At 41.3% G+C, this 17,054-nt stretch overlaps 1 protein-coding gene across 1 annotated transcript in view; it reads left to right on the plus strand.

The window, feature by feature from the left end:
- The window catches only part of ttll7 (tubulin tyrosine ligase-like family, member 7), a 131,228-nt gene that overhangs the window by 25,223 nt on the left and 88,951 nt on the right, over positions 1-17,054 (plus strand). The window contains exon 4 of the mRNA XM_046298121.1: positions 14,746-14,867. Coding sequence (XP_046154077.1) covers positions 14,746-14,867 — 122 coding nt within the window. The remainder of the gene's footprint in view (positions 1-14,745; positions 14,868-17,054) is intronic.

The following is a 17,054-nucleotide window of genomic DNA, read 5'->3' on the forward strand; positions in this document are numbered from 1 at the left end:
TAAACCCTTTACAATGAAGATATGTGAAGTTATTTGGATTTTTACGAATTATCTTTGAAAGACAGGGTCCTGAAAAAGGGACGTTTCTTTTTTTGCTGAGTTTAGACATTATTTCACATTTCTTAAGACTAACATTTAGTTTTTAACAGTGTAGATTTGTATAAACCTTGCTGTCTATCTCTCCAACATTTGCAATATTGTTTCCATATTCAAATTTGATCTCCAGCTGTCCCATAGTAATGACCGTGTCGGGACGAAAGATCATGAATCAGCTGGCATAATTTTTATGGATATATACAAAGAAATGTAATCGAAAAAGGTTAAATGATGTGCAGCTAGTTTATAACCTTTCCAACTTCAGTTTGAAGTGATTGTGTTGGCTGTGTTGTTGGTGTTAATGACTTTGCTGTTATTCTGGCTGCACATGAAGCCTTATGAAAAAATTAATCAACATTTTTTATGAAAATATGTTAATCATTAGTTGAATATGTTGGTAACTTGTTGGATAAAAGTGATAATGCACTATCCCTTTTAATAGCCGGGTAACGGCACATATTTCAGCAAATAAACGCCTGTTTCAAATACACACTGGATCTAAATTAATTGTTTTTGAGGTTACCATGAATTACCATTCATTGTTTACAAGGTTTAATCTTTGATATGTGACATTAAATAATTCAGTAATGACTCAAAAAAATCATGGCAATCATGCCTTTTTATCGCCAGTAAGAAACTGCTTGCCATTGGCTGCTAACAGCTGAGAACTGCTAGCAAAATGGCAACCACAAAAACAGTCACCAACTTCGGGAGTACAAATCTGCAGAAATCAACCGTCGAGTTGCGAAAGTAAGAACTGCCGAAAATGCATAGTCAAAGAGGAGAATAATTATTCTGTCATGGAATTTTGTATTACATTTTTTAAATAGAGCCATACTAAGACAAAAGAAACCGTGTGTAAATGATAACGCGTTAGTGCAGGTAATAAAGAAATGTATTAAAATGCTGGAATTAAACAATTAACTATGCAAATAAGCAAAAACTGCGTGCATTAAGGAAATAGATGCCTTGCTCTAATTTAAGCCCGTCTCTAATAAACTTCTGTGGAGAAACGAACTGTCTGTTCTGTCTTCGCCACAACTCACTGACTGGAGGCAGGACCTACAACGAGCAGGCTAAAGAGAACGTCTCTTGATTGCACAGAAAGTTGGGGGTGATTGACTGAAGAGCTGTCGGCATTCTAAGTGAAGGGACAAACTGGGGGTGCATAAGGAAATCTAAATATGAAGGCTGTCTCTACTGCCGCCTCCTCATTTACAGTGGGAAACGTGTATCTCAAAGAATGCCACAACAAGGGTGTGACTACAAGTGACTAAAGCATCATTCCCCAATCTCACGATTGTGACCCCATGTGGCGTCGGGTGATTTTAAAATGTAGTCACGAGACCCGGTTCATAGAACAGTGCCTTAAGAACGTATGACTTATTCCACATTTTGTTTGGGTTACAGCCTGAATTTAAAATGGTTGAAATAGATTGTTTTTCATCCATCTACACACAATACCCATAATGACAAAGTGAAAACTTGTTTTTAGAAATATTTGCAAATGTATTGAAAATTAAATACAGAAATATGTCATTTACATAACTATTCACATCCCTGAGTCAATGCTAGAATCACCTTTGGCAGTGATTACAGCTGTGAGTCTTTCTGGTTAGTCTTACTAACAACGTTGCACACCTGGATTATACACATTATTCTTTAAAAACATTATTCAAGCTGTCAAGTTGGTTGTTGATCATGGCTAGACAGCCATTTTCAAGTCAAAACTAACTTTGCCACTCAGGAACATTCAGTGTATATTTGGGCTTGTGTTTTAGGTTATAATCCTGCTGAAAACTGAATTTTATTCCCAGTGTATGTTGGAAAGCAGACTGTACCAGGTTTTCCTCTAGGATTTTGCCTGTGCTTAGCTCTATTCCGTTTCTTTTATCCTAAAAAAAATCCCAAGTTCTTGCCAATGACAAGCATACCCATAACATAATGTAGCCACCACAATGCTTGAAAATATGAAAATGGTACTCAGTGATGTGTTGGATTTGCCCCAAACATAACGCTTTGTATTCAGGACATGAAGTTAATTTCTTTGCCACATTTATTGCGGTTTTACTTTAGTGCCTTATTGCAAACAGGATGCATGTTTTGGAATATTTGTATTCTCTATTCTGTCCTCCTTGTCACTCTGCCATTTAGGTTGATATTGTGGAGTAACTACTATGTTGTTGATCCTTCCTCAGTTTTCTCTTATCACAGCCATTACACTCTGTAACTGTTTTAAATTTACCATTGGCCTCATGGAGCGGTTTCCTTCATCTCCGGCAACAGAGTAGGAAGGACGCCTGTGTCTACGCAGTGACATGGTTTACTGATACACCATCCAATGTGTCATTTAATAACTTCACTATACTCAAAGGGATATTCCATGTCTGTTTTATTTTTTACCCATCTACCAATAGGTGCCCTTCTTTGCGAGGCATTGGAAAACCTCCGTGGTGTTTATAGTTGAATCTGTGTTTGAAATTCACTGCCTGACTGAGGGGCCTCACAGATAATTGCATGTGTGGGGTACAGAGCTGAGGTAGTTATTCAAAAATCATGTCAGCTGCTCCAACATGGACAGTAAGGAAGGGACTCTTAAGACCAAACATACATAAAGCCTTAACATCTCAACTGCGAATGTCAGGGCCATCCATAAGCTCAGCAATGTGTTGCAGGGCCAGCTGATGGGGTGGTCCAAACTGCTTAGTGAGAGAGAGACCATGGTGTCTGAATATGGGTACCTGGAGTTACTGAATGAATCTACAATCAGCTGGACCTCTTCTAGTCTCAGGTGATCAGTGAGGATTTGGAACTTTAACCTTTCGGTCACATCTGCGGACACAATGTTTTCTAAGGCTACTTTCAGATGCGCAAACTCCCCAAAGTCTGGTATGGTAGGAGTGGGCTCTGTATTTTTTCTCTGGTTTGGGTGCAAGCGGGGGGTGATGGGAATCAGAATGGCAGTGGTCAGGCGAGTAATGTCTGATGTGTCATAATAGTCCTGACGTTACCTGGGGGAGGTGTGCGGGATCCTGTCGAGACTGGACCCCCAGCCTTGACTAGGCGCCTACGTCTTTCTTCAGGGTGACGGTGCCCTCTGCTTGGGGCTACTGAGCGGTCAGGTGACACAACTGCTGCAGATCTGGAGTGGGCCTGTGCCATCTCTGTGTGTCTTATGTGCTCTCTGAGCGCAGCCACAAGGATGGGGTCTGATGGCGCACAATTGGCCCAGCATCATCCAGGTTTGGCCTGGGTAGGCCGTCATTTTAAATAAGAATTAGCTTTTAACTGACTTTCCTAGATAAATTCTTTGTGAGAATGCTGTTAATTGACTACAGCTCAGCGTGCCCACAAAGCTCCCCACTAAGCTAAAGACCCTGGGCTAAATACTTCCCTCGGCAATTGGATCCTGGACTTCCTGACGGGCCGCCCCCTGGTGGTAAGGGTAGGCAAAAACACGTCTACCACGGGGCTCCTCAACATTGGTACCCATCAGGGGTGTGTTTTTAGTCCCCTCCTGTACTCCCTGTTCACCCACGACTGCGTGGCCAAGCACAACTCCAACACCATCATTAAGTTTGCTGACGACACAACAGTTTTGAGATCTGATCACCGGCAACAATGAGATAGCCTATAGGGAGGAGGTCAGAGACCTGGCATTGTGGTGCCAGGACAACAACCTCTCTCTCAATGTGAACAAGACAAAGGAGCTGATCGTGGACTATAGGAAAGACCAGGGCACAAATAACAATATAATAATAATCATTTTGCTCTTTATTTAACCATCTTATATATAAAACCTTATTTGTTCATCGAAAATTGTGAATAACTAACTACAGGTTAATGAGAAGGGTGTGCTTGAAAGGATGCTCATAACTTTGCAATGTTGGGTTGTATTGGAGAGAGTCTCTGTCTTACATCATTTTCCACACACAGTCTGCCTGTATTTAGTTTTCATGGTAGTGAGGGCCGAGAATCCACTCTCACATAGGTATGTGGTTGGAAAGGGCATCAGTGTCTTAACAGAGCGATTTGCCAAGGCAAGAAACTCTGAGCGCAGCCCAATCTAGAAATCTGGCGGTGGCTTCTGATTAAATTAAATTTTCCACAGAACTGCTTGTTGTAATTTCGATGAGGCTCTCTTGTTCTGATATTGGTAAGTGGACTGAAGGCAGGGCATGAAAGGGATAATGAATCCAGTTGTTTGTGTCATCCGTTTCGGGAAAGTACCTGCATAATTGCACACTCAACTCACGCAGGTCCTTCGCTATATCACATTTGACATTGTCCGTAAGCTTGAGTTCCTTTGAACACACAAAAATCATACAATGATGGAAAGATCTGTGTGTTGTCCTTGTTAATGCAGACGGAGAAGAGCTCCAACTTCTTAAAACTTCTTCGGGATAGGGGGCAGCATTTTCTCTTTTGGATAAATAGCGTGCCCAAATTCAACTTTCTGCTACTCATCCCCAGATTATAAGATATGCACATTATTAGTCGATTTGGATAGAAAACACTCTGAAGTTTCTAAAACTGTTTGAATCATGTCTGTGAGTATAACATAACTTAAGTTGCAGGCAAAACCCCGAGGACAAACCATTCAGAATGTTTTTGTTGTTGAGGTCACTGTCTATTCAATGAGTTTTCATTGGGAAACCATATTTCTAAGGGACTTGTTTGCAGTTCCTACCGCTTCCACTGGATGCCACCAGTCTTTAGAAATAGGTTGAGGTTATTCCTTTGTGTAATGATGAAGTACGACCATCTTGAATGAGTGTCACTTGAAGTGTACTTTTTGAAAGAGGCGCATGACTCAAAGTAGCGTCAGTTTGTTGTCTTCCTGTATTGAACACAGATAGTCCCGTCTTCAATTTGATCGATTATAAACTTTTAAAAATACCTAAAGTTGTATTACAAAAGTAGTTTGAAATGTTTTGGCAAAGTTTACAGGTAACTTTTGAGATATTTTGTAGTGACGTTGCACAAATTGGAAGCTGTGTTTTTCTGGATCAAACGCGCCAAATAAATGGACATTTTGGATATATATCGACGAAATTAATCAAATAAAAGGACCATTTGATTTATATATTATTTCTGCGTTTTGTGTCGCGCCCGCAGGGTTGAAATATGCTTCTCTCTCTTTGTTTACTGTTGTGCTATCATAAGATAATAACATCTTATGCTTTCGCCGAAAAGCCTTTTTGAAATCTGACATGTTGGCTGGATTCACAACATGTGTAGCTTTAATTTGGTATCTTACATGTGTGATTTAATGAAAGTTTGATTTTTATAGTATTTGAATTTGGCACTCTGCATTTTCCCTGGCTTTGTCACGCCTTGGTCTTAGTATTTTGTGTTTTCTTTATTTATTTGGTCAGGCCAGGGTGTGACATGGGTTATTGTGGTGTGTTTTTTGTTTTGGGGTTTTGTGGGGTGTCTACGTAGTCTATGGCTGCCTGAGGCGGTTCTCAATCAGAGTCAGGTGATTATCGTTGTCTCTGATTGGGAGCCATATTTAGGCAGCCATATTCTGTGAGTGTTTCGTGGGTGATTGTTCCTGTCTTTGTGTTTGCACCAGATATGGCTGTTTCGGTTTTCATGATTTCATTTTGTTATTTTTGTAGTTTCTGTATGTATAGGTTTTCCTTCATTAAAATATCATGAATCATCATCACGCTGCATTTTGGTCCGAGCCTTGTTCTACCTCTTCGTCAGAGGAGGAGATAGAAGAGAGCCGTTACAGAATCACCCACCACACCCGGACCAAGTGGCATGGTAACAGGCAACAGCAGCAGCAGGAGCAGCGCGACAAGAATTTCTGGACTTGGGAGGAAATCCTCGACGGGAGAGGACCCTGGGCTAAACCAGGGGAGTGTAGCCGCGCCAAGGTGCAGCGAGAGAAGGACTGGACTTGGGAGGACGAACTGGACGGTGAAGGACCTTGGGCTCAGCCTGGAGAATATCGCCGCCCCAAGGAAGAACTGGAGGTGCAGAAAGCGGAGAGGCGCTGGTATGAGGAGGCAGCACGGCGACGCGGATGGAAGCCTGAGAGTCAGCCCCAAAAATGTATTGGGGGGAGGCTCACAGGGAGTATGGCTATGCCAGGTAGGAGACCTGCGCAAACTCCCTGTGCTTACCGGGGGGCTAGAGAGACCGGGCAGGCACCGTGTTATGCTATGGAGCGCACAGTGTTTCCAGTGCGGGTGCATAGCCCGGTGCGGTTCATACCAGCTCTTCGTATTGGCCGGGCTAGAGTGGGCATCGAGCCAGGTAAGGTTGGGCAGGCTTGGTGCTCAAGAGCTCCAGTGCGCCTGCACGGTCCGGTCTATCCAGAGCCACCTCCACACACCAGTCCTCCGGTGGCAGCTCCCAGCACCAGGCTTCCTGTGCATGTTTTCGGTCCAGTTCCACCAGTGCCAGCACCACGCATCAGGCCTACAGTGCGCCTCGCCTCTCCATCGCTGTCGGAGTCTCCCGCCTGTCTAGCGCTCGTTTCGTTCAAATGCCTCTCCTGTGAAGTAGTGACCCCCGACATACGCCTAGTTTCCTGAAACGGGTCCCAAATTGTAAGCTTCCCCAAACTCACTTATAAAGCTTAAACCTGCTATGAGTCTCTTTTTAGCTGCCACAGTTACAAGCAGGCTGTACAATGTAAACAAACTCTGCAGCCATGGTAAATATTGCTCTGAGCGTTTGAGCCTTACTTCTGGTACTTATTTCACTGTAATGTACAGTATGCATAAACAGAATTTGAAAAAAATATGTAGATGTAATATGTAGACATGTGTTTATAGTTGTTTGTATGAATTTTACATTCATGTCTTATCTATTGGCAAATTTGACCCATACAGACAAAAAACATTACAAATATATTTTAGATACATTTTAAATACATTTAAATACATTTCACATGCATCCCAAAATGTGTATCTAAAATATATATCACATGTTGAAGTTATCGGAAAATGTATTTAATGTATTTCAACATACATTCTGAAATACATTAAAGAATGTATTTTATAATATATTTTCACAATTGTTTATTGATTTGATATTTACTAAATATATTTTCAAATGTATTAGAAATGTTTTGTAAAATATATTCCAACATGATTTTTATATTTTTTTATTTAAATGTTCGGGAAAAATCTTAAAATTTGACAAATCATATTGTAACAAAATGGTGACTGTCTTAACCATGAAACTTTAGTAGGCTCTTTGGTATCACATGCACTTATCAGTCTCATTAAAACCTCTTAAAGATCGGACCCTCTTTTTCAGTTTTCGTTTCAATTTTTCACCTAAAATGACACACCCAAATCTAACTGCCTGTAGCTCAGCATCTGAAGCAAGGATATGCATATTCTTGATTACTTTTGAATGGAAACATTTTGAAGTTTCTGGAAATGTTAAATGCATGTAGGAGAATAACACATTTAGATCTGGTAAAAGATAATACAAATAAAAAAACATGTATTTTCTTTGTACCATCATCTTTGAAGCTCAAGAGAAAGGCCATAATGTATTATTCCAGACCAGATACAATTTAGACTTTGGCCACTAGATGGCAGCAGTGTATGTGCCAAGTTTTAGACTGATCCGATTAACCATTGCATTTCTGTTCAAAATGTTGTGTCATGACCCCCCAAATGTGCCTAATTTGTTTATTAATACATTTTCAAGTTCATAACTGTGCACTCTTCTCAAACAATAGCATGGTATTCTTTCACTGTATTAGCTACTATAAATTGGACAGTGCAGTTGGATTAAGCTTTCTGCCAATATCAGATATGTCTATGTCCTGGAACATTTTCTTGTTACTTACAACCTCATGTTAATCACATTAGCCTACGTTAGGGAAACCGTCCATCCGGGGACCCACCAATCCTGTAGAGGTTTTAAGACTGCAGAACTGGCAGTATACAAATTTAACCTTTAATCACAGAACACAATATATAACATTTACTGGCATGACAATCCATCTCATGGGTGGTATTCTGCCAGTTCCGTATGCATACTTTTTTTGCAAAAGAGTCCCCTTCTTAGCTTAGCGAATAGATAAACCCGGTACTGCTACTGTAGTGTTGAAGGATGATTTATTGCCACTGCTTCAAAGGTACAGTAATAGTGACTGAAATTAGTAAAACTGAAATATCGAATGGAAAGAACAATGAGTATGACTTATAGCTGAATACTTAATTCTCAATAATAACACAGCATGTATTTGTATACATTTTCATAAACACAGAAATATGCAGCATTACGCATTCAATCGGATGTAAATAATTCCGCTAAACATGACAAGATCAAATGCACTGAACAGATATCCATTTGGCAATTAAGAAGAGTCATAAATGTCATTAAACGATCATCCGTACAAAATATCATCATTAATTGAATACCAAATATGTTATGATTCCTTTTACTTACCATACTTCTACAAAATTATAGGAAGAAGGATGGTGTTTGATAACATCTGCAACTCCACGGTGTGACTTTCACCATTTTTAGAATCTAAACAATTCTTCTACAGGATTTAGCATATTAAATGAACAACGCACATCAACACAGGACAGTGGCCCCCATGTGGTCAACAATGGAATTACACGATGGCCTAATGGAAATCAAGCTCCGCTACAGGGGCCAGAACAGGGGGCCAAAAAACAATATATGTTGTCAAAATGCATTTTTATTGTACTTGACACATATCAAAAGCACAAACATGCATTTAAATGACTACAAAAATGATACATTATCGTAATGTAACTCCATGTCTTTCATGTACATATGACAAGTAAACAAACTTGATGAGAGCATTGCAACCAATGTCCAACAGGCAGAACTTAACGTGTACTGGGTTTTTCCACGAAATGAGTGTCTTTTTGCATCCTTTTGATATGTTAAGTATAAATTATGCACCAATATTGAATTTTAAAAGCCTGTCAGGCCTTTATGAAATGAAGTGCCCTTTAATATAGACCACATGGAGAATTCACTAAATCTGTTTGTCAATATGAATAAAGACTTTCTAAAGTGACAATTAAGCATTTTGACATGTCCCTCCGTGCACCCTCTGTGACTTTTAGGAAGAGTTTAACATGTCCCTCCGTGCACCCTCTGTGACTTTTAGGAAGAGTTTAACATGTCCCTCCGTGCACCCTCTGTGACTTTTAGGAAGAGTTTAACATGTCCCTCCGTGCACCCTCTGTGACTTTTAGGAAGTGTTTAACCTACTAACCCCCCCAAAATACTCAAAAAGTTTTCACCATTATTGTAAAGCCCTATTTTGTTGCTTTGACAAAGTCATTTCCAAAGATGATTATCTATTTCATGTGATTTAGGGATTCATTTACATTTACTGTCTGTCCCTCATTTAAAGGTCAACCCTGTTATGTGAACTGAACTCTCATTTGAATATGAAACATTGAACATCTAATAGTCAAATCATAGAGTGGAACCAGCTCGCCTTCTTTTACACTATTTGGCCCTTTCCTGGTGTTTTGTGTTGAACAAATGACCGCGTTGAGCATAACATGTCAACCCTGTTGCCCATAGATAAACAGGCTAGAAATGTTTGAACAATTAACAACTTTTTTTGTGAATCTTTCATTCAATTGCCCCTTCCTGTTGCACACAACAAGCTTTCCATTGCCCCTGTCACAAAGGGATTCAGGCTGATTTTACTAGTAAATACCTGTTTGAGGGCTGTTCAAGTGGATTTTTCCCTGATATGGTAAATTCCCACTTTCCACTTGGTTACGAACCCACCATAACACCGCTAACCATCCACTGTAGAGCCGTATATGACATATGGAGCGTTGTATGATTGATAGTTTTTGTTTAAATACATAAAAACTAAAATACTCTCCTTCACAATTTTAATTATATAACTACCCACCTTTCCATCCACTGTTTTTATGTGAGTAAAGTCATACAGTATATTTAAAAAATCATGACAGCTGTGATGGAAACAGTTATATCAGTCCCGACAGATCACTTGTTCATTCGACATGGTGGGATTTTCAGTCAAATTAATTATGTGAGAAATGGTGGTGGAAATGCCTTTATGTGCAAATATTGATCCAATAACCATCATATCAAAGTAAACTTGGAGTCACTACAACTTGGGAAACCATGCAGTTCATTAGGCTACAGATGAAATAAGTTATTATGAACTTCACAGGATGGTGAAAGTGCGTGGTGATGAGTTTGATGCTCCTTTCCAATAAATATTGAGGGTCTTATTCTGGTGACATGATGATCGATGCTTGACTGCTGTTTGACAAGTAAACATATTCTCATCCATAATAATCATGTAGACTCTAGTCTACCCACACAGCATACTACCTGCACTATCTGCGACCTGTTGGCTAGAGCACACACGCCAAGCACAGAGTAGGCACATTTGGTATTTTACGCAACAGTGATGGAAACACATTGAACTCTAGATTTTTATTTGGTTTGCATTACGTCATTACACACTGATTTGTGTCCAAAACAAGTCAGTTTGGTAGAAAACACCACTGTTGGGAAAATGTATTTATGCAGATTTTAGAATATTTGCATGAAAATCTGCCGCCAATTGGATGGAAACCTAGCTACTGACACAGTTTTTGCTTGGCAGCCAAAACAATTATAAAATTATTTAATTTAAGAAGCCGAATTAGGAACCAACCTGGAGATTAGATGTCATAGCCATGCATTTGTGGAATATTGCGGGCCTAACTGTCACGGATCCCTCCGGTTTTGTTGCTCATTCCGTGCACCAGTTTCGGAGGTCTACGGGCTAGAGTGGGCCTCCTGGATGTCACGCCCTGACCTTAGAGAGCTGTTTTATTTCTCTATTTGGTTAGGTCAGGGTGTGATGTGGGGTGAGCATTCTATGTTTTGTTTTCTATCTTTATTTCTATGTTCTGGCCAGGTATGGTTTTCAATTAGGGACAACTGTCTATCGTTGTCTCTGATTGGGAATCATACTTAGGTAGCCCTTTTCCCCTCCTTTGATTGTGGGTAGTTAACTTTGTTAGAGGCATCATAGCCCTGTTGAACTTCACGGTCGTTTTTGTATTGTTTATTGTTTTGTTGGCGACATTCTAATAAAAAGGAATATGTACGCTCACCATGCTGCACCTTGGTCCACTTCTTACGACGCCCATGACAGAACTACCCACCACCAAGGGACCAAGCAGCGTGGCCAGAAGGAACAAGGATCCAGGGCCCGGGAGAAGAGAGAATGGAGGACATCATGGACATGGGAGGAGGTGATGGCAGGGGATAAGACCCTGCCATGGAAACAGGCTGAAGTAGCGAGGGAGGAACAACTTCGCTCCCAGGAGTCACATCAACGAAGCAGACACAAGAGGCAGCCCCCCAAAAAATATTTTGGGTGTACACGGGGAGTTTGGCTGAGTCAGGTCGTACTGGTCAGGCACCGTGTTATGCGGTGGAGCGTACGGTGTCTCCAGTGCGCGTTCACAGCCCGGTGCGCTACCTTCTAGCTCCCCGAATCGGCCGGGCTAGAGTGGGCCTCCAGCCAGGTCAGAGGGTGCCGGCTCAGCGCATCTGGCCGCCAGTACATCTCTATGGCCCAGGATATCCTGCACCGGCTCTGCGCACTGTGTCTCTGGTGCATCTGCACAGCCCCGTGCGTCCTGTGCCTGCGCCCCACACGTGCCGGGCCAAAGTAACCATCCAGCCAGGACGGGTTGTGCAGGCTCTATGCTCGAGACCTCCAGTATGTACCTCCTGTATGTCTCTACACTCCAGTGATGATCCGTGGCAAGAAGCCTCCAGTGATGAACCATGGCACGAAGCCTCCAGTGATGATCCATGGCAAGAAGCCTCCAGTGATGATCCATGGCACAAAGCCTCCAGTAATAATCCATGGCAAGAAGCCTTCAGTGATGATCCATGGCAAGAAGCCTCCATGAATGATCCATGGCAAGAAGCCTCTGGTGATGATCCATGGCACAAAGCCTCCAGTGATGATCCATGGCACGAAGCCTCCAAGCCATGGCAAGAAGCCTCCAGTGATGAACCATGGCACGAAGCCTCCAGTGATGATCCATGGCAAGAAGCCTCCAGTGATGATCCATGGCACAAAGCCTCCAGTAATAATCCATGGCAAGAAGCCTCCAGTGATGATCCATGGCACAAAGCCTCCAGTGATGATCCATGGCATGAAGCCTCCAGTGATGATCCATGGTACGAAGTATCCAGTGATGATCCATGGCAAGAAGCCTCCAGTGATGATCCATGGCACGAAGCCTCCAGTGATGATCCATGGCAAGAAGCCTCCAGTGATGATCCGTGGCATGAAGCCTCCAGTGATGATCCGTGGCATGAAGCCTCCAGTGATGATCCATGGCAAGAAGCCTCCAGTGATGATCCATGGCAAGAAGCCTCCAGTGATGATCCATGGCAAGAAGCCTCCAGTGATGATCCATGGCAAGAAGCCTCTGGTGATGATCCATGGCACAAAGCCTCCAGTGATGATCCATGGCACGAAGCCTCCAGTGATGATCCATGGCAAGAAGCCTCCAGTGAGGAGTCATCGAACGACGGACTCCAGTCCGTAGCCTCCAGTGACGTCCTTTAGTCCGGAGGAAAATAACTTAAATGTTGGTAAATAGGACTCTGGCTCGCACAAGCCACTTAGTTTAACTTCTAAATACGAGGTCCACCGGCATCATCGCATCTGTCGTTTCATGATGGGCAAAATAATAACAGGAGCTGGCAAAAATAATGATTAAAAGGGGATGTCCGCTCACTGTTTTGCTTTTCCCAAACTTGAGGGGAGACTAAACTTGGTTTTTAATCAAATGAAACAAAAACGAGCGATCTGTTTTATAAAACAACAACGATATTTCTAAATAGGATTCATGATATCATAAATCACATCCCTCGTTCTACGGCACTGTGTGCACACCCAGGCCTAAATGTCTTTGCCCGTAACATTCACACGTCTATACAAAATACTAGGCTCCTGTGAATTGTATCGTTTCCTATGTGCAAGGCACATTCTCAAAAAGAATGTGTCGTTGATATGGCATTATAGGAGCACTGAATAGTTTTTGAGGACAGCGTCTTTGGTAATCGGACGAGGGGCGCTCTTTGGACGGATAGCTTACTTTAACTAGTGAAATGAAGTATGCAGGTATGTCAATTGTAAATCATGAAAAAGCATGAGGGCAAAAACCTATGAATAAAACCCCTTTATTCATAGGCTACTTAGCTAATGCATGCCCAGAATAAAAAGATGCACCTATGCGAAGATGCTGACCTGGCCTTGATTAAGGAGAGGGTAGGCTATGCTTGGTTTTTAATCAAATTAAACGAAATGGGGGAAAACCAATTGCTTTTTATGTTTCTCAATACGAGATTCACCGGCACAAAAGGCACATCTCTTGTTCGATGGGCACTTTGCGTCGCGACTGGATAGGCTGCACTTCCGCGCTCAAAATCCATGCGTTAAGACTATTAATACATACTGTTAAGACCTGCTTTTAGTGGGTCTTGAAACTTCCCTACAGCACTGCATGAAATTGTCACTTTTGCGCTTGTTTTTAAGGACACACCTTAAATATTGCCTCCCCTCCCACCTTAGCGTAAATTGCTGAGCCTGGCATAAGTGGTGGAAAATGCCAGTGCTCCAGTTTTTACATTATGAAATTGCAAACTCACTTGCATTTGACACTTGAACCTCTACCACCAGCCAGATATAGAGCCTGAGATGCATTACTGAAGTAAAAAAAACATATATGAATAGAGATAACCTACTTATTATTAGTGAGATGAATGTCTACCCACTGGGCACAAACTGGTTGAATTAACATTGTTTTATGTCATTTGTCAACGTATTGTGACGTGGAATTTAGGTAGAAAATACATTGGATTAGAAAAAAGTAATCAACTGCATTTAATGTTTTGATTTAGTCCCATTTTTTTATTTTGATCTTTAGTTGAGATGGAGACGTGAACGGACATTTTGATGATTAATTTGTAGACAAACTGGAATTAAAGCCAGACTAAGTGTTAAATGTTGATATTTGGTTGCCTTGTCAACCAAACACAATTCAACGTTACTTTTGTAATACATTAAATAGCCTAAAATAAAGGCTATTTTACAAAAAATGTAACATTCAACCTTAAAATGAGTAACATCCATGGCCGCATTTAGAGGTTACTGTAATTATACATTTCTTCTTATGTGTAGCATGCATGTTCAGGATAGCATGGATAGCTCTTCGCAGGTCTGTGGAGGTCTTCACAATTGCTGTAATAATCTGTTCTGAATCTCGAACGGCATTGATCACATGCACCATGTACTTTTAATGTGATCTCAACTGCAATCCAGGTCATTTGTCTCTAAAGTGATAACACAATCTGTTGTACACAAAAAAAAAGAAATCTGACATTGTATTTGGACTTTGCTGTGCTTTTCAATGGTTTGAAAGCATATTGATAACATATTGGAAATTCAACACCTTTTTGTCTGTCTTTTTGAGTGGGTGAACATTGGTGTTAATCTCTTTGAATCAACTTCTCAACCAAATATTTCCCAATTATCCATGTTGAAATTATGTGGTGTGACCAGTGGTTAATGACTTGACTAATTTAGTGACTATTCAATTATGTTATGTTTTCCAGTTCGGATAGCGATCAATGAAATGGCCTTCCTGAAAACCCGAGATGAGGACGAGACAGCCAACCTCATCTGGAGCGACTCGGCTGTGCAGCACGAAAAAATAGCTGATCTCAGGAACTACCAGGTATGTAGGGAACAGTTTGACACATCTTTGCCTTGGTATGCCTGTGACCTTCCACATGGGGTGGGGTAGAGTTTCTTTCTTTAAAGTAAAGACGTTTGTTTGTGAAGTAAGTTCTAAAGGGGGAAGGGTGCAGTATAATTCGTGTTGAGAAATTAATTAGAAAATAATGCAGTACATCTTTAAGGTAACACTTTTTAGAGAACATCGGAGGGTTTCCATGTCTGTGGTTTTCCCGTCAAATTGGGCTACTTTGATAACGATGCCGCTGATGAAACTGTACTAGTTGCGGGTGTTTGGGGTACTTCTAAATTGGTCAGTTCTATATGGGATCCTTGGGACATCCATTTACATTTAAGTCATTTAGCAGACGCTCTTATCCAGAGCGACTTACAACATCCCTACCTTAACCCTTACCTAAACCTAACCTTAAACATTTTACAGTTTGACTTTAATGGGGTGGGGACGTCCAAAGGACCCCGGATAGCATCGACCCTTCTAAATTACACCTCAGCCACCAAGGCATTTAAAAGCATAAATGTATTTCACTGACCTGCTGCTGACAATCAGGCAGTGAGGAAGGCTGTTGCTGAGTGAGTTAGTGAGTGAGTGGAGGGGGCGGGCCAGAGGGGGGTGTGTGTGTGTGTTGAGAAAGTGGTGCAGCAGGCAGCTGAGTCACATGAGTGAGAGGAGTGCAGCATGTGCGCACATCATGATAGGTGATGTGAGAACAACAAACTAACAAGTGATGTGAGAACAACAATCAAACTGCACAGGTGTTGTGGAAGCTACTCTGAAGATATATTTTACCAAGGTACCAATTACTTTACACTAAAAGAAGTTAAGCTGCACCAATGCTACCATTAAACTATAGTACTTAACTTTAGTTACTTTGAAAAGTAGATCACGACATCCAAGCTACTTAGTGATAAATTATCATATCTAAACCTGAAATGTCATAGACTACAAATTGCAAGAACACATGTTAAGAGTGTGCAATTTAGCCTATGAAAAACAATGTTTGAAGTGAGAATTAGTCAGGTCTTATGCTGAAAAATAAAGGGAATTCTTGCTTACCTCACCGATATTTAGGGGTTCACAGCTAAGCTGAGAAACCGATTGTTATTCTCAGATGTTTTTTTTCAAACAACTCAAGCATACACTGAGTATACAAAACATTAAGAACACCTGCTCTCTTCCATGACGTAGACTGACCAGACGCACTGGTTTGTGTCAACAACTACATTGCTGCTGGGTTTTTCCACACAACAGTTTCCTGTATGTATTAAGAATGGTCCACCACCCAAAGGATATCCAGCCAACTTGAGACTACTGTGGAGTCAACATGGGCCAGCATCCCTGTGGAACGCTTTCAATACCTTGTAGAATCCATGCCCTGACGAATTGAGGCTGTTCTGAGGAAAAAGGGGCAGGGGGAGGTAGGGCTGGGCAATATGGCCTAAAAGTAATATCTACATTTTTTTCAGAGGTTTGGACAATTCACGATATATATCTTGATTTCTCTTGTTTTTCTCTAAACAAATTAAAAAAGGCCAAGACATAATTCTTAATTGAATTTTCTTTATTAAAATAACAAAATATACAAGGCCTCAAAGCCTATTTGTGCAAAACAAATGAACAACACTGCTTGCCAGGCTGTCATCATTGTATGCAAATCCAATAAAAATTAAGAATGAAAACATGTATCCCTAAGAAGAATTTACACAATAATAAATCAAATAATAAATATTCTGTCAAACAAAATATCTTTCTTTACTTTCTTCTTCACAAGTTTCTGGCGAGGAACACAAGCCTGTCTAATGACTTGAGGCATGCCCTGTGACATGTCACAATGTTCCCACCTGTGCTAAAGACCCTCTCTGAAGGGGCACTTGTAGCAGGAATGCACAAGTAATTGTTAAGCAAGCTTACCCAGTCTTGGGAAGTTGGCCTCATGGAGCCTCCACCACTCAAGTGGGTCTTTGTCTGGGTCTGTGCCAGGGGACATCATCAAGTAACTTGACAACTCAGTTTTGATGTTGTCCTCCTCTGACTGTGGGCCAGACAGCACTGTCTTCTTGAAGAAGCTTGCAAGTGTTTTCTTGCCCTTCTTAGACACAGGTTCACTTTCTTCTTCTTGGTGCACAGTTGTGCCAGGGTGACGTGTGCTTTCCTCAGCTAGCAGAGACC

The sequence above is a fragment of the Oncorhynchus gorbuscha genome, linkage group LG14 (genome assembly GCF_021184085.1).
Source record: "Oncorhynchus gorbuscha isolate QuinsamMale2020 ecotype Even-year linkage group LG14, OgorEven_v1.0, whole genome shotgun sequence".
NCBI classification, from domain to species: Eukaryota; Metazoa; Chordata; class Actinopteri; order Salmoniformes; family Salmonidae; genus Oncorhynchus; species Oncorhynchus gorbuscha.